Below are 22,175 nucleotides of genomic sequence, written 5' to 3' on the forward strand. Positions count from 1 at the left end.
AGTGTAAGAGTTTCTTTAAATATATAAAAAGGAAGAGAAGAGGCCAAAGTGAACAAAGGCCCCTTAGAGAATGAGGCTGGGGAAATAATTATGGGGAACCAGGAAATGGCAGAGGACTTGAATAAACACTTTGCTGTAAACACTGATGCAGAAGACACGAGTAGCATTCCAAAAATATTGAATAATCAAGGGGCAAAAGTGGGGGAAGGAAATAAATACAATAACTATCACTAGAGAAAAAGTACTAAGGAAATTAATGAGGCGAAAGGCCGATAAGTTCCCTGGACCTGATGGGTTGCATCCCAGGATATTAAAGGAAGTAGCTACACAAATAGTGGATGCACTGGTAGTAATTATCCAAGAATCCTTAGATTCTGGAAAAGTCCCAGAATGTTGGAAAACTGCCAATTATTCAAAAAGGGAAGGAGACAAAAACATGTAACTATAGACCAGTTAGCTAACATCTGTCATTGAGAAAAAATGTTAGAGCCTTTTATAGAGGATGCAATTGCAGAGCATTTAGAAATGCATAATATAATCAAGCAGAGTTGGCATGGCTTCATGAAGGGGAAATCATGGCTGATAAACTTATTAGAATTTTTTGAGGAGGTAACAAGCAGGATAGATAAAGGGGAACCAGTAGATATAATATATTTGGATTTCCAAAAGGTGTTCAATAAGGTACTGTACATAAGGCTATTTAATAAGATAAGAGCCAATGGTGTTGGGGGTAGCATATTAGCACGGATAGAGGATTGGCTAACTAATAGAAGACCGAGAGTTGGGATAAGGGGGGCATTTTCAGAATGGCAACCTGTAACTAATGGAGTGCCACAGGGATCAGTGCTGGGGCCACAATTATTTACAATATATATATAAATGACTTGGATGAGGGAAGTGAATGTACTATCGTCAAGTTTGCAGATGCCACAAAAATAGATGGACTCAAGCAGTGAGGATGACACAAAGTCTACAGAGGGATATAGACAGGTTACGTGAATGGGCAAAAACTTGGCAGATGGAATATAATGTGGGAAAATGTGAGGTTATGTATTTTGGCAGGAAGAATAGAGGAGCTGAATATTACTTACGTGGAGAAAGACTGCAGAAAGCTACAGCACAGAGGAATTTGGGAGTCCCCGTGCATGAATCCAAAAAAGCTAACATTCAGGTTCAGCAGGTATTAAGGAAAGTAAATAGAATGTTGGCCTTTATTTCACAGGGAATGGAGATTTTTTTATTCATCATGTAATGTGGGATTTACTGGCTGGATCAGCATTTATTGCCCATCCCTAGCTGCTCTTGAGGAGGTGGTGGTGAGCTGCCTTTTTGAATTGCTGCAGTCCATGTGGTGTAGGTAGACCCATGGTGCTGTTAGGAAGGGTGTTCCAGGATTTTGACCCAGCGACAGTGAAGGAACAGCGATATATTGCCAAGTCAGGATGGTGAGTGACTTGGAGAGGAACTTACAGGTGGTGGGGTTCCTATCTATCTGCTGTCCTTCTAGATGGTAGTGGTCATGGGTTTGGAAGGTGCTGTCAAAGAAGCCTTGGAGAATTCCTGCAGTCCACCTTGTAGATGGTACACACTGCTGCTACTGTGTATTGGTGATGGAGGGAGCGAATGTTTGTTCATGTGGTGCCAATCAAGCAGGCTGCTTTGTCCGGGACAGTGTCAAGCTTCTTGAGTGTCGTGGGACCTGCACTCATCCAGGCAAGTGGGGAGTATTTCATTACACTCCTGACTTGTGCCTTGTAGATGGTGGACAGGCTTTGGGGAGTCAGGTGGTGAGTTACTCGTCGCAAGATTCCTAGCCTCTGACCCGCTCTTGTAGCCACAGTATTCATAAGGCTAGTCCAATTCAGTTTCTGTCAGTGGTAACCCCCAGGTTGTTGATAGCGGGGGTTTCACTGACAGCAATGCCATTGAACATCAAGGGCCGATGGTTAGATTCTCTCTTGTTGGAGATGGTAATTGCCTGGCACTTGTGTGGCACAAATGTTACTTGCCACTTGTCAGCCCAAGCCGGGATACTGTCCAGATCTTGCTGCATTTGGGCATGGACTGCTTCAGCATCTGAGTCATTGCAAATGGTGCTGAACATTGCACAATCATCAGAAACATCCCCACTTCTGGCCTAATGATAGAAGGAAGGTCATTGATGAAGCAGCTGAAGATGGTTGAGCCAAGGACACTATAAAAATAAGGAAGCCTTGCTAAATCTATACAAGGCACTAGTTAGACCATACCTAGAATAATGTGAACAGTTTTGGTCCCCTTATCTAAGGAAAGATATACTGGCATTGGAGGCAGTCCAGAGAAGGTTCACTGGGTTGATCCTGGGTATGGTGGGATTTTCTTATGATGAGACGTTGAGCAGGTTGGGCCTGTAATCATTGGAATTTAGAAGAATGAGAGGCGACCTTATTGAAAAATATAAGATTCTTAGGGGGCATGACAGGGTAGATGCTGAGTGGTTGTTTCTCCTTGTGGGGAAGTCTAGCGCCAGAAAGCATAATCTCAGAGTAAGGGGTCGCCCATTTAAGACAGAGATGAGGGGAATTTCTTCTCTCAGAGGGTAGTGAATCTGTGGAATTCTTTACTGCAGAGGGCTGTGGAAGCTGGGTTGTTAAGTATATTCAAGGCTGAGATGGACAGATTTTTAATCAGTAAGGGAATCAAGGGTTATGGGGAAAAGGCAGGAAAGTGGAGTTGAGGATTATCAGATCAGCCATGATCTCATCGAGTGGTGGAACAGACTCGATTGGCTGAATGGCCTACTTCTGCATCAGGATAATTTCAAGGGTGTTATCTTTAAGCCTTCTTGGCCACACTCTTTTTCAATGGCGGAGGACCCTAACTTTTAACACTACTTCTGCTCTTATGTGCCCTGTGAGTGAACCATGTTCATTTTTAGACAGTTTTTCATTTTGAGACAGTTTTTTCAGTAAACTAGGAGAAGACCAAAAGATCTTTTCTAATTCTTGTATGTTAATGAGACCCCTTTTGTGAGTTTGCAATTTTGGTCTTTACACATGACTAGCACAATAACGTCTGAATATTACCTCATTCAGGCAGAAGTGATTCTTACTATTTCATTTGCTGTGGTGGATAAACAGAGATTGAAACTGTGATGTTAAAGGGTCCATTATCTTTGAGAAATATTTTCAATGTGATTTTCTCCCTCTCAAGATTCTACCTGTTCAGAGAACTACACATTAGGCCATAAGACCTAAAATTGTGGTATCATTCAGTTATTAACTCTTACTTATCTTTCAAATATAACAGTAAACAGAGGTTCTCCTCTGCCTCTTCGGGTGATTGTAAAATATCTCATATTTTTCAAAGAGGAGGAGTTCTCCCAATCTCTTGGGACATCTTTATTACTGAGGTACCATTTAAAAAAAAGGAACTTAGAGCTTAGTCAGTGAGCAGTTGGAATGTGGAACTTGCTACCACATGAAGTAGTCAAGGCAAACAGCATAAATGCATCTAAGGAGAAGCTGGATATCTGCACAACGGAGAAAGAAACTAAAATATTTACCGGTTGAGTTAGATAATGTAGGGTGGGAGAACACTCTTGTGAAAATAAATGTCAGCACAGACCAGTTGAACAGAATAGGGAGTTTCTGTGCTATAAATCCCACAAAAACAGAAGAGTAGTAGTGTTAAAAGTCTGGGGTCCTCCACCATTGGAAAGAACGTAGTCAAGAAGGGTGAGGCAACATCTTTGATCATTGGTTTCTTTGCTGTTTGTGGAATCTTGCTGTGCATAAATCAGTTGCCACGTTTGCCTACATAACAAAAGGTAATTCAAAAGCAATTTATTGAATGTGCATTGGAACATCCTGAAGATGTAGAAGGTGTTAAATAGGCAAGCTCTTTCCACCTTTAATTTTGTCACGTACAGGATCAAAAACACAACAGCTGACCTCAGCCTCACTTAGCATCTAACCAGTGGTCTTGAGTTTTTAAGCCAATAATAAAGAACAAGACCCCAGGCCAGGTTTACCTAACCCTATTCACAGAAATGAACTGCACTACCCTACACCAATGTCCAATCCAGATCATCCACTACTTTACAGGCCATGAAATGGAACTAGGGCCTTCTAGAAGTGAGCTGAGCTGCCAGAATTTGCTTTGTGGTTGAATAAAAACAAAAGATGAATGAAGCAAATTTAAACAACAAAACTCAGGATTCAATATTTTAACGCAGGGGGATTGTAGAACTAGTTGCACAAGACAGGAACGTTTCTTGGCACACCCATCCTCTTAATAAACACATCCAAGACAAATCTAATACTGTTCAAGACAGAATCTGTAGACTTTTTTTAAAAAAAAGATGTAAAATCAGGGTAAATATTCAACTGAAAGATTAACAGCAGCCCAGCACAAGCACTAGATTTTCTTTCTCTTTAGCTATAAATTCTGTTTTAAGTAGCTGTAGTTTCTGAACTTTAAAAAGGCTGCAGTACACAACCCAGGATTGAGCGAGGAAGAGCTCCCAGAATGATTGACCTCAAAGTAAAAACAATAAAAAGGGTCAATTCGGAGGCCGGTTTCCCAGTGTTTCCGTCAAAAATGAAAACCAGACCTTCAATTCTAAAAACTTAAATTCTATAAAGCCAATAGAACAACGGCGCCGGCCGCAACTGGGAACCAGTTTTTGCTACATGCTGGAGAGGGTGAAACGGAACAAAGTCAGTTACCTGGTCTTATCCCGCAAGAAGACGAGTTTGATGAGTCCGTGTGTGTAACGCTCCAGCCCGGCTTTGCTGAGGCTCGTCACCCTGAGCCGGTGCTCCAAAATGTGAAGGTCCATCTCTCTCTCTCGCACACTGTGAAGTCGAATGAAATGTCCGACCCGCCCGGGCGAATCGCATCGGTTTATTTGGGATGTGCTCTTAAAAACAGCGAATGGTCGAGAGAGAGAAACGCTGCGCCAGATGCGAGCGCTGTTACATCAGAGGAACCTGAATCCAACCCTCTGTGAAAGCTTTTGTTCCGGGACTGCCTCACGCTTAAACGGGCAATATACTTCACTTCCGAGACACTTGTTTAAAAAAAAAATCAAAGGTTCAGCACACTCCTCCCGCTAACTTTTCTGTTGCAGTGAGAACATCATAAAGCACTGAATCGTTTTGGTCTCTTGAAAAAAATCAAACCGTACAATGTGCAAAATGACGTTTTAAACCAAACTCGCTTCTACCAGATCGGAAATGAGTTCAGTTCATCTGGAAATTTGCCCATGATCTTTTCTCCCTGAAACTGGACAGAGCTAATGTTAAGATGACAGGGACCCTGCACGAGAACTTGCATTGGGGGGAGGGGGGGGGCGGGGGGTCTGCTTCCTCCGTTATTTCTGAGCGCCAAGGTAACACTCCAGTGGTAAAAGCAAAAAAACTGCGGATGCTGGAAATCCAAAACAAAAACAAAAATAAAAATACCCGGAAAAATCTCAGCAGATCTGACAGCATCTGTGGAGAGGAACACAGTTAACGTTTCGAGTCCGCATGACTCTTCAACAGAACTAAGGAAAAATTGAAGAACACTCCAGTGATGTTTTGACAACTTTTTCCTGGAAGTCGGTTTTTCCCAGCGTCAGGAATTAGATTCAAATTTCACTCCAGACCTGAAACTAACCAAACCTGTTAAAGGTTGCGCCCCTCCAATGGTTGTCCTTGGCAGTGAGATTAAAATGCAACCAATACAGAATTTCTGGGCTCATTTCAGAATGCTGACACCACTTAGGGTTGCTAATCTTCCAGGACCACCCTGAATCTCCGGGAACCTCAAGGGTAATCCCCAGGACATGCTGGATCAGAGAGCCATTTAAAATAGTGCTTTTTCACATTTTCTTTGAACTGACGTTCATTGGTCATTCACATATTGACGATGGTGGCAAAGGCTGTTTGACTTACTTAAGAATCATCTAATTGGAAAATAAAGACTCCCAATGTTGGAAAGCTGGTCGGCCTGCCTTACAGTTTTAATACAAGGGTTTCCGTCTTGCTCTTCATTTTTAAGGCTCACATTTCTGTCTCCCTCCAACTCTGTGCATTACCAGCACCTCAGCTAATGCGTAAAATGCACCAAACTGCCTTAAGGAATCAGTGACCAACACCTAGCTCTGCAATTCAGTGAACTTCAAAGAAATTTACATGGTATGCGTTATTATGTCACACTTCTTGAAAGGCATTACAGCTGAAAATGTGGCCCAAAGGAGTCACCTTAAAGTGTCATATCTCGAGTCAGAGCTCCAAAGCGTCATAGTTACAGGGCTATAAACCATGACTGCACAAGTGATTATTGTCTCTTAAATTACGATTGATTAACCGTCAGTGAATTTAAAAAGTAACAAATAGCACTGCTAAAATAAATGAGTGGCTGACAGAATACCCAGGAGTCAAACTTCTCAATTTTTTCAACGATACTGTTCACAAAACAAGTTCCTTAAAACCAACTGATTAAAACATTCCACTAATTGCTTCACAATGTTATCAGCTTCAATTTTCCGGCTACGTTCACGTCAGTTGCATAACCGGAATAACATTTACTTAAAAATTAAATGACATCATTCTGAATAAATCAACAAGCTTGGGTTGTTTAGTATTAGAGATTGCTGCCTGCCTTTGTTTTGCCTCAAACCTGGGGGGGCAGGATCTGCGGCTCGGGTGGAGGGTGGAGGGTGGAGCCCGTTCGCCGAGGCGTAAAGTGACGCGGGGTGAGTCACCGCGCGTCACTTAGATTTTCAGTCCGGCGGGCGCGCAGCCGACTCGTCTGCGCGCCCGCCGAACTGTCAAAGGCCTATTAAGGCCATTTAAAAAGCCACTTAAGCAATTACCCGAGCTGCGCGTCCAACCTTAAGGTTGACGGGCAGGCGAAGAGCCCAGGCGGCCTTCGCATTTTTCATGGAACCTCATCCACGGGCGGGATGTGGTTTCATGAATGATTTAAAATTTTCACAAAAATTTTTATTAAAATTAATGCACATGTCCCAGTTTCACATGAGGGGGACAGGTCATTAAAATTTTTTCACCACTTTATTAAACAGTTTAACCTTAAAACTTATCTCCCTGAGACACCTCTATGCCTCAGGGAGGTTTCTGTGCTCTTTCGCGCACATGCGTGAAAGAGCGCACTCCTGACTCAGGCTACGCCCACCTCCCCCACCTGCACAGCACTTCTGAAACAAAATCAAAAATACCTGGAAAAACTCAGCAGGTCTGGCAGCATCTGCAGAGAGGAACACAGTTAACGTTTTGAGTCTGTATGACTCTTCAACAGAACTAAGGAAAAATAGAAAAGAGGTGAAATATAAGCTGTCCCACCAACAGGTAGAGCTGGACAGAGGACCAGTGATAGGTGGAGATAGCCAAAAGATGTCATAGACAAAAGGACAAAGAGGTGTTGACGGTGGTGATGTTAGCTAAGAAATGTGGTAATAGTGACATTAAGGGTAGAAAGCAGGACGAGCAAGGGACAGATTGCCCTAGTGCGAGTTGGGTGGGGGGAAGGGATCAAAATAGGCTAAAAGGTAGAGATAAAACAATGGATGGAAATACATTTTAAAATAATGGAAATGGGTGGGAAAAGAAAAATATGCATAAATTATTGGAAAAAGGGGGGATCAGAAAGGGGGTGGGGATGGAGGAGACAGTTCACGATCTAAAGTTGTTGAACTCAATATTCAGTCCAGAAGGCTGTAAAGTGCCTAGTCAGCACTTCCAGTCGTGCATCACATAAAATGGCAGCATGGACCCAATCGTAGGCGCTGATTGGGTCCGTGCCCGTTCCCTCTCCGCCCGCCCGACAGGCAGAAAATTCTGCCCCGGGTTTTAAATTAGAAATTTCATTGAGCCTTCCTAATGGAGATTTCAGCTGTTGTGGGGGGAATTTCACAGCCCCATCAAGGTGGAGGCAGGACCATAAAATGTGGTGAGCGGTTCAAAAGTCCACTGACTTCGGCGGGACCATAAAATCCCACCGTTGTAAAATTCTGCCTGGTGTCGCATTTCATGCTCACTATGTGTGATGCATTATGGAAACTGTAGTTTTCATCTTGTTTCTGTGGAACTACATTTCCCAGAATGCACTGACAACGAAACAGAGCATTTTCATTGAACTGAGGCAGTCAGTGGAAGGAAGCCATCAAACTCTAAAACTATTTAATTTGGTTTCATGCTCCACAGTGATTAAGTCATTGAATAGAACTCTCTAGCTAATGAAGAAGAGTCATATGGACTCGAAACATTAATTCTGTTTCTCTCTCCACAGATGCTGCTGAGTTTTTCCAGCATTTTCTGTTTTTATTTCAGATTTCCAGCCTCCACAGTATTTTGCTTTGTCTCTAGCTAATGGTGTTTGCCCTCCTTCATGAGGGTCTCCCAATACAGTTTTACATGATTGGGGATAACCACAGCTTTTACCTTTGTCAACAGCAGGACCAAAACATCCAAAGCTAAAACCAGTTATTCAAGCAATTTAAATCAGGCTTGTCAAATGATTTGGCCAATTGGTTCGCTTTTTAGGCTAGCAGTGGAGTCACTGATAAATGAACCTCTCCCACATATATTTTGAAACCAACTGAGAAGTACTTTCTCAACTTTCCCATCCATACCCTTGTGTTTCCTTTTACTGTTTGGATTAGAATTCTGATGTATTTTTTAATGATTCATTCACAGGATGTGGGCATTGCTAGCAAGGGCAGCATTTATTGCCCATTCCTATTGCTCTTGAGAAAGTGGTGGTAAGCTGCCTTCTTGAGTGGCTTGTTTGACCATTTAAAGGCAGGTAGGAGTTAACCACATTGCTGTGGGTTTGAATTAACAGATAGACCAGACCAGACTAGATAAAGATGGCAGACTTCTTTCCCTGAAGGTCATTAGTGAATCTGATGGGTTTTTACAAAAATCTAGTACTTTCATGGTCACCATTACTGATACTAGCTTTTTAATTCCAGATTTATTTAAATAATTGAATTTAAATTTCCCAACTACAGTGGTGGGATTTGAACTCGTCACTAGATCAGTGATGGGTAACCTCGGCTAGTGAGTGCACCACCTGAGTGGCCCTCCTTCATCTCAACTGGCTGCAAGATTGAAATTGGGCATGTGCAATAACCATGACCCCCATGTCCACCAGTGTCGTAACCAAGACGATCTCCCAGGATAGAGTCATTTTGCTAACTGCTTCTGTGTACCTAGAATTTAAGGGGCGTGCTGGTTGAACGGTAGCAGGGCTTTGATTGAACACAGAGGGAGTGCTCGGCTCTCAGTGCAATCAGCACACAACTCACTTCACCTGCCCTTGCTTTGCACGCATACCACTTCGGTAGGAAACAAAAAGACATGGATGGAGGAATCTGGCAATCCTGTGCATGGGCAACAGTCAACAAAATGTCTCGCAGGCTGCACTCAGAACCCTGACAGTCCGCATGCGGCCCATGGGTTGCAGGTTGCCCACCACTGCTCTAGATCATTAGATGAGGCCTCAGGATGTCCAGTAACATAGCCATTATGCTACAATTCTGCATTTTATTACCCCTATTCACTTGTACAACTAGTACGACTTTACACACTGTCTCAGCAAGTCTGAGACAGTAGATTTTGGAAGATCAGCTGATGTGCTAAATCACACTGACATATTTTGGGTAGCACATTTAATCAAGGTTTTGATTATCTTGACTGCCAAGATTTGTGAATGGTTAGTTGAATCAGATGTCAGAACAACTGGTACCCATGTGATTAACAATTAGCAAGGAGTTAACACTTTTCAGGAGAGGGAGAAAATTGGCAAGAAAATTAAAAATATATAAAAATACTGAGATTAGAGAAAAAAGTGAAAAACAATGCAAATAAATAATGTCAGCTGTGGCTCTGTGGGTATACTTTCATTTTTGAGTCAGAATGTTATGGGTTCATTCCAGTCCAGAGAGTTGAGCTCAAAAATCTAAGCTATCACTCCCAATGCAGTGCTGAGGGAATATGTCGGAGGTGTTATTTTTCAAATGAGATGTTAAACTGCCCTCAAGTGGATGTTAGAAATCTGATGCCACTATTTGTCAAAAGAATAAAGTTGCTCTTTTCATCAGTCTGACTAATATTTAGCTGTCAACCAACATTGCTAAAAGAGTTTATCTGATAAATGACACATTGCTGTTGCTGGGAGTTTGCTATACATAAATTGGCTCCCACAAATTTTTTTCTTCTTTCATGGGGTGTGGGTGCCACTAGCAAGGCTGCATTTGTTGCCCATCCCCACTTGCCCTTGAAATGAGTGGTTTGTTAGGCCACTCAGAGGGCAGTTAAGTCAATTACATTGCTATGAGTCTGGAGCCACATACAGGCCAGATCAGGTAAGGGGGGCAGATTTCCCTCCCTGTGGACATCGGTGAATCCAACGGGTTTACAACAATCAATGATAGGTGACCTGGGTACCATTACTGAGGCTAACTTTATATTCCAAATTTATTCATTTAATTTAAATTAAATATGCAGGATCCCTGTGCAAAGCTTTGGTTTGGGAATTTTACAAGACATCGATATTAAATATGACCTACTTCATCTGATGTCACTTGATTCGCTCAGGATCCCATTCACTTGCACAAGTTGCACATTCTTAACACCATTCCTGACAGGTGGAATGAACATTACAGATAGCCTGATTCTTGATGGTCCGAAAAGTGGTTCAACAATAGAAGATTATGTTGAACTTCTCACTTAAGCAAGACAATTTTTTTTCTAAACCTAGTCTTGAAGACTACTGGCAACATTATTTTGTAAATCTTAACATTCTCATTTCTTTGCATGGAAACCTTGTCCTGAGTGCACCATTCTGATTCTGAAAAAAAAGGATATGTGCTGATTATTCAAAATTCAGTAAAGTTTAGTTCAGGCTCAATTATTAAATCTTCCATGCAAAATCAAATATATGGCCTAGCAGCAGCTCCCTGAATTGACCCTTCTTCATGAGCTCTTGGAACAGAGGAATGTTTGAACGTTGCATATTTTGAAATGGTTTTATATCCCTTAATCATAGTGTTGTCAATAGTGTATGTGTTTGCAGCAGCTGTCTTTACTCTTTAAGATTTGTTGGTGTATTGTCACAACTCACTGGGCATAATGCGCTATAATATCAAGCCTCACTGTTCCCTGAGCCGTGACAAATGTGAAAAAGTTTGATCAAACTACCAGATTTCCCCAGTTCTACCTAACTGTTTAATTTAGGTTAAAAGAATACGAGCACCAGGTTTGTAAACTTAATAAGTAAATAACTGTTTATTGAACAAACTGTCGTTAACCAGTGGCAAAAGAAAGAAATATGAACTGCTAATTTCTAGCTCTATAACCTTACCTCTACACTTTCTTAAATCCCTATACACATACATACAAGACACATAAGACACACGAAAACATGGATTTTAAGGGTAGGATAAAACAGTTCAATAGTGCCAATTCCAGAGTACAGGATTCAATGGGTTGATTTTGATCAATGTCTTCCAAATTCCTTTTAATTCTTGTTGAAGACTGGAGGTGCTCTACCAGCACTTTCAGTATTTAGTTCACTGATTAAGGACTTTCCTTTCAATGTCTCTAACAGTGATTTTCGCCTTTGCCTCTTGACAGGGGCTTTCAGAGAGAGAACAGCTTATAGAGGTATGAGAAGAAAAAGCCAGCGAGCTATTATTGTGGAATTACTGGAATCTTCCACACACAGGAGAAAGAGGTTTTAGGTCTTGTTCCTTTCAGGCTAAGAGCTAACCAGTTTCACTGCTCTCACACAAAAACATGGTCACCTGGTCAGCAGCCAATTAAACATTGTTTCCAGGCAGTTCCCTTGGTCCAGGACTCCTTTCTGGCACCATCCTGTCTTTTATGGCACACTCTGTTCCAGGACTGCAACATCGTATACATCTCTCACCCTGTTCCAATGGACATGTCTTTCAACCTGTAACCATTGTAATTTTAATCCCCAGTCCAACAGAAAATGAAAAGATATATTCTTTACAACAGCCCAACAGAAATAAAAAGCTATGTTCCTTACAGCATCAAGTTATTCCCTTTATTGTTTTGATTTGCACAGTCTCAACTCTATACCAACTGGTAGGAATATCATAAAGTTAAAAAGTAAAAGAAAATGTCCGTGAAGTTCAGTTCCAGCTCACTGGCACTATTTAATATCAGACTCTGGATTAATTGCCAATAGCCAAAGCTTGTGCTGACTGTCCAAGCAGCCATTACAATAACCAACTAGAAATTTCTTTCACTCCTTAATCAAATATAAAAAGGCAGACTATCAACAACTTAAAAGATACTACTGATTTAAATTACATTTTCATTGAATAACTGTCATTACAAATCAGTAAATAAATTACCTTGTGATATTATGAGAGATTCACTAGTATCTGTATATTAATACTAAAACATCTTTAAAAAAACAGATTATCTGGTCATTATCATATTGCTGTTTGTGGAAACTTGCTGTAAATTGGCTGTCTGGTTTCCTACATTACAACAGTAATTCCACTTCAAGAACACTTCATCAGCTGCAAAGGGTTTCTTGATGTTCTGATGTCATGAAAGGTGCTAAATAAATGTCTTTTTTTCTTTATTTATTATATATATTAAATAATATTAAAAACCTTGAGTTCGCACACATCTCATGTCTCAGTTTTTGATATGTTTTAACATATAACTGCCTATATAATGTATGGCTGAATTTGCCCAGGTTAGGTTTTTTTTCTGAACTATTCCCAGATCGCAAACTCAATCGTTGCAGCTTTGGGAGTGCCAGTACAATCTTTCCGGAGAGGTCCAATTAAGAGGGCATTCATTTAGTAATGGCGGGCAGGCTGAGGAGGTGGGAGGGCGATCAATTGCACACAATTGCAACAATGGCTGACAGCCTTCATTGTGTCTGCAGCAAGTGTGAATGGGATGAGAGAGGGTAGGATGAAATGGAGCAGCAAAATGGCTAGAGAAAAGGCTTCAACACTTTCCATGATATCAGCTTCCAGGAGATAATCATGCCATTGCAAGTCTCTGGCTATGGATGATCTCAGGCTTGCTGATTTGCACCTTATTATTCTCATGGCACACCGACCTCCCGCTTTGCACTCACTTCCTGTGACTGACAAGCTGCAGCGGGAATCCCGTGTGCCACTAGTAAAATTCCACTGCCCTCGGAATATGCCTGTTAATTGCTTCAATAACAACATCAATTGGCTTCCCACTGCTCCCAAGCAAGTTTCCATCAGTGCATAAAGGCTGCCTCCAGGGAAAGCAGGAGGAGTCGTGAATATGTCAGCCTTACTCTCCGCCCTTGATTTTTCTAATTTTCCTCATTCCCCCCCTCAACACACCCTCACTCCTCCAAACCTGCCCCCAAAAGCACGTTAAAACTCCCCACCACTTTCTGGCCAGTAGATAGTTCTGTGAAGGGAGTTTCTGAAATTATTCCTAAATCCATTGCTATCATGTATATAAAAGAAAACATATTCATCAACTGACGGTGACCAATTACACAGGCAACTTTCTAGTGTTCGATCGAGGTATTCAAAAGGGAATTGCACTGCTACCTGAAGAGGGAGAATATGCAAGGTTATGGGGATAAGGCAGGAGAGTGGGACTAGGTGGAATGCTCTTTCTGAGAGCCAGTGCAGACTCGATAGGCCAAATGGCCTCCTTCTGCACTGTAAAGATATTGTGATATTGAATTAGAATACCATTGATACAACTACTTATACTCTCTGTCACACCTCAGGACACTTCATGCTTTTGACATCCCACTTCAGCATCTGTGTAAATCATGTTAATTTTAATATCAGATTTGAACTTGATTGGCTCAGTTTTCATATTCCTAAAGCTGTGACATATCACAAGAAAACATTCCAGTCAAAAGGTAGCAAGAAAGAACATGCTAATAAACAATTTCAAAAACCTCCAAATTAAAATTGCAAGTCAGCAACAATAAACAAGCAGCAAAGAGCAGAATCAATTAACTTAATCAAAATACTTTACAAAGTGTGTCATCTGCCATATTGAATGTTTATTACCATGGAAAATAAGAGTTGCACCAAACTAAAACCAAAAGAAGATTTGCTCATGCAACAGATTTCTTTTGTACATAACAATGTAGTACATTTTTCTTTTGTTTTTAGTATCACGTGAAGTAAATATCAGTAGTGGTGGCCCCATTATAGATAGCAAGCTAATGTGTCGTTGATTCTGATGATCATGTTCCTTAACTGTTTTTAAAGATGAAAACCTCTTGGTATACTTTTAGTACCATGTATCCCAGACTAAAAAATGGTAAACCAATTCCAAAGGAACTCACTGTGACAGTTTTGAATTTACTTGATGCAAACTTACTGTTATACATATGTTAATATTTTAGTTTTGTGGCACTCACAGACCATGATATTGCTAATCAATATCATTATACATACTGTTAATACTGATTTCTTAGTAGGATAAACAGTTACAGCATTTGCTGATCAAGAGGAATCCTATTAAGATGACTCTACTGAAAAAGTAATACAAGAGGTAATTATAACCCTGCCCACCCCATAAAATCAGTCGTGGGAGTTATTCACCGAGATTCCGTTGTCCTCCCACAGGTTCCTATTTTAACCTGTGAGATAGCTATCCGCCAGAAACTCTTTAAATATGCATATTGGGTTTTGGATGTCTGGCCAACTTGTTGGAAGAGGAGTCAGGCCTGACAGGTTTAAAAAGGATAATGGTTTTACTAGTTTTAAAACTTCCCTTGTGAGGGTCAGGAACAGCATAAGTGTTTTTGCTGCCTTTGCCCTTACTTTCCTCCTCCCCTGACCATGCATCCCAACTAGTCACATAGCTCTGTGCTTGGTCTTGTTTCTTTGGCCCCAGTGGGCAGCTTCTTTTGCTCAACATTCTTCTCTATCTCACCTGGGCAGCTGCCACATCTGACCAGTTTCGAGCAGAAAACTGATGAGTCCTATGCAGATGGGGTGGGGGAGTTAAAATTTTCCAGACCTCATGCTGCCAAGGGCAGGATGGTTTACCACTTGCCTCTTTGAAAATCAGGAGGTCATCAGCTACATTTATGTTGCCGTCAGAGAGACAGAGAGAATAAGATTGCACTTAATTCATCTGCGCTTGTGAGGTCACTAAAACACATCCACCATTGAAGCCAGGTTCTGGGGGGGGTGATGCTGCTGGCGCTGATCCTCTTAACTACTTCTATCAAGGCCTGCTTGACAGTTGTTCCAGGGATGCTCCTGTGGGTGCTGTGAACAGTTAGCAAGCTGAAAAAAATAAACACATTGCTTGGCGTCTTCTAGCTATGTGCAAGATTTTAATCCCACTCTTGAATGCTTCAACAAATGCAAATTTACACTTTACCTTCTATCCTCCTTATGTTTTTATAATTAACATCTCAAAACTACTGTAAATCAAAGGACCCAGACTAGCTGGCTTTAATCCAATTAAGACACACACGGTCAAACAGACAGCGCAGAATTTTGACCTCAGAGGGGACAGGCAACAGCGGTTGAGAAGCCGACTGCCGCCCGCGATCGAGACTGGAAAGCAATTTCATACTGGCAGGCCAATTAAGGCCCACCCAGTGTGATACGCAAGCAGCAGCACTCATCGCTGCCTGTGTGGGGGGGTGGAGGAGGGCAAGTGGGGGTAGGAGGGCAAATGGGGTGAGCACAAACTTGAGAATCCTCCTGAGGCACAGAGCTACCTCAGGGAGATGAAGAGTTTTCAAAAAAATAAAGATTTTAAAAATGTTATAAGTAGGGACATGTTATAAGTGAAATTTTAAAAGTTTTACTTTATTTTTATTTGATGTTGGAAACCTCACCCCACCCGTGGATGAGGTTTCCAAGAAAATGCAAAAGCAGCTTGGCCTTTTCATCCGTAAGGTTGGATGGACAGCAAAAATTTTAAGGTGATTGATAGTTTAATGGCCTTAATAGGCTTTTTAATTGTGAGCAGGCAAGCTGCCAATTCCTGCTTGCACCTGCCAACCGTACTATCGTGCGACTGCCTTGACGTCAGGACGCTTGCCCGCGTCATTTCATGCTCGAGTGAGTCAGGTGCGCCCCGACGAGGTGAAAATCCTGCCCATATATACCCCACTACAATTCCATTTAAAAAATAATTTCCAATAAAATTATAGACATTAATATCTCTTCATGACAGCAATGTAACATTGAAATGTAAGAGTACAGAGTGCAAGCTTGCTTTAAGAGATGCACTCTCACTTAAATGGGCCTAGGGAGGCCTGTCTGAAACTGCACAGAGAAATTGGGCAAGTTGCCCATTTCCAGATGCAATTGGATGGGCGAATAAAATGAAAAGTGGTGGTACCACTGTAGTGCTTGTGTAGTGTAGTATCCATGTAGGAGTGGAACAGGAGAACATTCTTGTGATTTTCTAATACTTTGAATTCTCAGTCCAAACAATGCTTGTGAAGCTGACATGCGAGCCTTAGCTGTTGTCCCATAACAATGGAGAAAGAGCAGAGAGATTTTTTTGGTTGTCTTTAAGAAATTCCATTGCTACTCATAGTGAGGCCTAGCAATAGGTTGTTATTAGGACTCCAATAGCAGAGTCCTACTGAAGGGGAGAAAGTATAAACATTTTAACAATTGTCTTAAGTTAAAATACAATTTGATTTGATGTTATAAACCACAAAAGCAACATGAATCACTACAATGCTGTGGCTGTACTCTGATTTTCCAAACAAATCCTCTTGTGTATCTGTGATCTTTAGAAATAGTCTTGAGAAGACATATTTAATTCAGCTGGAACCATACAATCATCAAAAATATAAAACCATAACAGATTGTATGTGTATAGTGCCTTTCATGTATTAAAATGTCCCAAGGCGCTTCATAGGAGTGTTATAAAGCAAAATTTGACACCATACCACATTTGGCAATATTAGGGCAGATGAACAAAAGTTTGGTGGAAGAGGTAAGTTCTAAGGAACATCTTAAAGGAGGAAAGGGAGGTAGACAGGTGGGGATGCTTAGGGAGGTTATTCCGGACCTTAGGGCCTTGCTGCTGAAGGCACAATTACCAGTAGTGGAGCAATTAAAATTGGGGATCCTCAAAAGGCCAGAATTAGAAGGGTGCAGATATCTGTTTATGGAGATTGGAACACGGAGTCAGGTCAGGAGTGGGTTGGAGTAGTCAAGTCCAAAGGTAATGAAAGCATGGATGAAGATTTCAGCAGCAGATGTGCTCAGGCAGCAACAGAGTTGGGTGATATCATGGAGGTGGAAATAGGCGATTTTTGTGGTGGCATGCATATGTGGCTGGAAGCTTATTTTGGGGTCAAATATGACACCAAGGTTTCAGACAATCTGGATCAGCCTCAGACAGTTGCCAGGGAGAGGAATGAAGTCAGTTGCTAGGGAATAGAGTTTGCGATGGGGACTGAAGATATTGGCTTTGGTCTTCCCAATGTTTAATTGGAGGAAATTTATGCTCATCCAGTACAGGATATCAGACAAACAAGTCCACTAATTTGGAGACAGCAGAAAGGTTGAGAGAGGTGGTGGTGAGCTAGGATGAGATACTTATCTCATTTAATTTGCCTGAGCTTGTGTCAAATCCAGGACACACAGATGAAAGGACTGTATTTCAATCTACTGAAAAACCTTGCTTACTATTTTGCTTCCTTAATACAGTATCTCTTATGGTTTCTGTGTCTATTAAACAATACACTGGGTGGAATACCCATAGGTCTTTATGCAATGTATACTCTGATCTATATGCAGGCCCTGTGTGTAACAGGTTCTGATATAACATACTCCAGGCGTTAATTTACAAATATGTAATAATTTGATTACATATACATGAATCTGACTAATACATACAAACCATGATTTTGGTCACCCTTCCTATTATCTTACAATAGGACTTTTAAAATCTAGCAGTCCTGAAAGCCCATTGAATATGAGAGGATAGATGGTGGAGCACTATATTGGGTGTAAAGGCTAGGAAGTTGAATGGACAACCAAATAAAATAATCAGAACCCAATTTTAGTGTAACAAATTACAAACTAGTGGGACAAAACAAAAGCAAAATACTGTGGATTCTGGAAAATTAAAATAAAAACAGAAAATGCTGGAAATACTCAGCAGGTTAGACAACATCAGTGGAGAGAGAAAGAGAAAGGCCGTGAATGCGAGTTTTGATAGATACTTGATCAAACACAAGAAGGGAAATAGAAAATCCTGAAGGTGAACAAGGTGAAATAGAGAAAATGAAGTCACGTCAGAGATGTAAGGTCATAGGGCAGAATTTTACTTTCCGTGGGTGGGTGGGCGCCTGACCCAATCGGGTGAAAATAGCGCACAATAACGTCAGGTGAGCATCCCGACATCATTGCACGCTTGTGCAATATTTCGCTCGGCATGCGCAAGCAGGTGCCAGAGCTGCGTCTGCCATTGATTAAAAGACCACTTAAGGCCACTAGCAGTCCAATTGACATCGATTTTTCATGGCCCATGCAATTTCGCGCTCATCACACAGGCAAAACGGGCAGGCGGCCAGCCAACATTTTCAAAAACCTCATCCATGGGTGGGATAAAAGGGGTGAGCAGTATTGCCAGAATGAGTAGTGAGGAGTTTGGTAAATAGTTTGTTGCTGGTGACTTATTGATATTAGGCAGCTTTATCTCTGTTCAGGGCTTTGTTCTTAGCATTTCCAGGCTTCTTTTCAGGCTCCAAGGACACCGGAAAGTTCAGACCGTGTGGACCCTTCCAGGTATCAGACAGCCTTCCATCACCCTGGTAATGGGGTTCTGGTCTCTGCTGGTGACACCTCCTGTGAGGAGGAAGAGAGGCACAGAAGGGAGGGGAGGCCAGGTGTCCCAATGCAGCTTCCAGAGGAGCAACCGGTGGGAGGAGAGGCACGGGCACAAGGGGCGCAGGGCCAGCAGGAAGTCCAAGGTGGAAGCAGCTGCAGAAAACACCATTATCCTGCTGCCAGGGTTTACAGGTAGCAATGCATCCTGAGACACTCCCAAGTGCCAAGGCTTTTCAGTGCTCCAGCCCGACTGATGGATGTCTGCTGGGTGACAACGGTATGTAGAGGTGGCTCATGACACCTCTCTGCCACCCAAGAACAGAGGCAGAGAAACACTATAATACAAGTCATGCCTCCAAAAGTGCATGGTAGAGAGCACCATAGGGCTTCTCAAGATGCATTTCTGATGCCTGGACCATTCAGGGCTAGCACGATAATGCACCCCTGATCGTGGTTGCATGCTGCGCCCTCCACACTCTGGCACTGGCAATGGGGGACCCACTGGAGGAAGCGGATCTTGACGCAGCTGCACAGGCCACAGATGATGAGTCCAGTAGTGAGTCAGAAGAGGAGTACGATGAGGAGAAAGCTGAGGGCATGAAGCCAAATCTCAGTAACCTGCAGGGAGGCAGGAACACCAGGGACACCTTGATCCAACACTCCTTCAGCTAGGCTACCAAAGATCAGCTTCAACCGCATGCCAGGGCTGCCGCCTCGAACCCGGATATCTAATAGGACCCTTTCATTTGAACCCAAAGAGCACTTAGTGCCTGTGCAATAAAGTTCAGAGCCACTTAGGTCCAGCATTACATACTGGCGTACCCTGCACCAATAAAATAAAAAGGTGAAGCATACTCAGGCCATGACAACAAAAACAAAATTTATCTCATTTTGACAATTCCAAACAATTTACATAACCTTCTCTAGTCTTCATTCCTAGACCAGTATAGATAAAGTAAACATAAATGAACATAAAATCACCCGTGACCTGTTCCTCTTGTGTTCATGGTGACTTTAACTTAAGTTTCTGAGTGCCACGTCTTGGTGTGCTCGCCAGTGGGGGAGGGCATTAGAGACAGCCTGCTGACTCTGCTGTCTTGTTGGCCTTGATAACCTTGGCAGTCATCCTCTGGCCAGTGGAGTCTGTGCTGGCCTCGTCTGGGAGGGAGTGCCCAGTGCCATGATTGGCATCTCCCCAGTTGTCGCAACCTCATCAGATGCGACAGTCACTGGCAGAGGGGTGGAGGAGCTGCTGCCCTCATCCAGAGCACCCTGAGAGGAGCCCACAGAGATGACAAGCAGCTCGTGTGTCAACGTGAGGTCGCTCTGGACCTCCCTGTTCACCATTGATGGACGGGGACCAACTGGGATACTGGGTGCCTCATCTATCTCCCACACTAGCACTGACAGGTCAGTGCCTGTGTGAGGGTTTGCAGGTCCGAGCGCAACCCCAGGAACCCCTGATTCTGTTCCTGGAGCTGCCTTTTCATGAGAGTCGCCACTCTCAATGGAGGAGGCAGTACACTCAGCCATGAAGATCAGTGCTGTACTTCCTCATAACAGAGATCATGGCACACATACCATCATGGATTTCCGCTGAATCCTCCCGCACATCTCTCTGAACATCCAGCATCTGCCCCCTAATGCACGACTCCAGAGGCTCATCATCAGCCTTCGGCTAAGCATCTTCCTGGGCCCCAGCAGTCCTCCAACTGCCGGCACCCTGGGCACGCTCGCCTCCGCCTGCACCTCAAACGAGTGTGAAATGCCCTCACCAACGTGTGCTGAGATATTAGCCGCCAATCTAATGCCCACTGAGGTGCTGGTGCCTGTTCCAGAAAGTGGGTGTGACTCAGGTGCATCTGAAGCTCAGTGGTTGTCTGGCATCAGGGGTGGCCCTTTGGGGTCCGCAAAGTGAAAGCCTGCAGGTGAATCTGAAAGGGAGAACAAGGACATGTCATTAGTTGGAGTCATCACATTGTCACTGTGCATGCCAGACACCCTGGTGAGACAAAGATTTGCATCACGGTGCCATTGTCTTTCAATGATCAATGGGGACTCCAGGTTCGAGGCTCATATCAATGAAGAGACTACACTGGAATGATTGCACAAGTTGAAAGTCTCACCTCTGTGCACCACCCTCTTACCTCTGTCTAGCACCCCAGCCTCTCCATGCCCGGTTGCATGTGGAGCGTGCTGGCTCTCGAGCTCCAGGGCATCTTGCTCAAACCTGCTGAGCAGCAGTAGTTTGGGCAGCCTTCCACCAGTACATGCCCTCTCTGCTTGGTTATGGCTTGTATTCTTCTGATAGAACAGAGGGGCATTGATTAGTCCACTCTCTACCTGCAGTGCCATTTCAGCCTGGCAAACCCCAGCTGAGGAACACCTCGCAGGGCATATCCAAGTGGTGGCCCTCGAGCCGTAAGACACTCAGTCCAAGCAGCCAGGGCTCAGCCCCTTGGCCAGCTCCGGCATCAATGACAATTGGCACTAAGACTCCATCACCCCTGAGGTCCACGGGGTGTCGGCCAGACCTTAACACTTCTGCACACTGACCCATGCCAACACGGTATTCACCCTTCCTGAGCGCAGCAGGTCTTTGAAGCCCTTCCAGCACGGCATCTAGGAGTGCCACACCACATCATGGCTGCTCACCATTGCTGCCACTTCCTGCCATGCCCTCTTGGTGAGCTGCAGTGGCTTCCTCCTCCCATCTCAGGGGACAAGGGTGTCTCTTCTGGCAGCCACCTCCTCCAGGAGGACATCGAGGCACTCGTTGGAAACAAGGGGGGGGGCCGAGTGCCCACCCAACCTGCCCTCCTGCCTGCTATGTCCAGCCGTACTCAATCCATTGGGAACGTTCAGGAGACGCCCTTTTGTGGTAGCCTTCTAGGGGCTGTCTAGGCCATTTTTAAACCGGCCACCGGGTCACCATTGGAGCCGGTGGCCGACAGGCCCCCACCTCTGCTCGACCCTTCCCTGCCAGTGAGGAGTCCCGCTTCACACTAGGCGGGCTCACCAGCATGAAATCGCAGTCGGGGGCTGATTGCGGGCGACGGACTGTTTCCTGGCAGCTCCCAGGCCTGCCCACCCAACAACCTCAAAATCCTGCCATAGATCGGAAATCTTAACTGTTTGTCTCTCTACAGATGCTGCCTGAACAGCTGAGTATTTCAAGCACTTTCTATGCAAATTAGTGGGTGTTTCCATTGACAATACAGAACTTAACTAAACACTAGATAAGGCACTAAAGAATGCAAATTCTGCCTAATATTTATTCAGTATGTTTGCAATTGCTTATGATCACGTTATACTCGTTTATCGAGGGTGACTGATTTGAAAATGTACACTAATGTCTTTG

General features: G+C 43.3%; 1 protein-coding gene across 5 annotated transcripts in view; it reads right to left on the reverse strand.

The window, feature by feature from the left end:
* The window catches only part of LOC121285933 (cytosolic arginine sensor for mTORC1 subunit 2-like), a 134,438-nt gene that overhangs the window by 88,368 nt on the left and 23,895 nt on the right, over positions 1–22,175 (reverse strand). The window contains exons 1-2 of one of the 5 annotated variants that reach the window (XR_005944839.1): positions 5,922–6,351; positions 4,710–5,053 (exon numbers count right to left, since the gene is read on the reverse strand). The exons of 1 other annotated variant lie outside the window; for it this stretch is intronic. Coding sequence is in view for 1 of the 4 variants with exons in the window: in XM_041202889.1 (XP_041058823.1) it covers positions 4,710–4,822 (113 nt within the window). In the remaining 3 variants the exon portion in view is untranslated. Of the gene's footprint in view, positions 1–3,544; positions 3,795–4,709; positions 5,246–5,921; positions 6,352–22,175 lie in introns of those variants that run through there. 3 more of the 5 variants (XR_005944840.1, XR_005944842.1, XM_041202889.1) reach the window with 3 other exon arrangements.

Source organism: Carcharodon carcharias, chromosome 13 (genome assembly GCF_017639515.1).
Source record: "Carcharodon carcharias isolate sCarCar2 chromosome 13, sCarCar2.pri, whole genome shotgun sequence".
NCBI lineage: Eukaryota > Metazoa > Chordata > Chondrichthyes > Lamniformes > Lamnidae > Carcharodon > Carcharodon carcharias.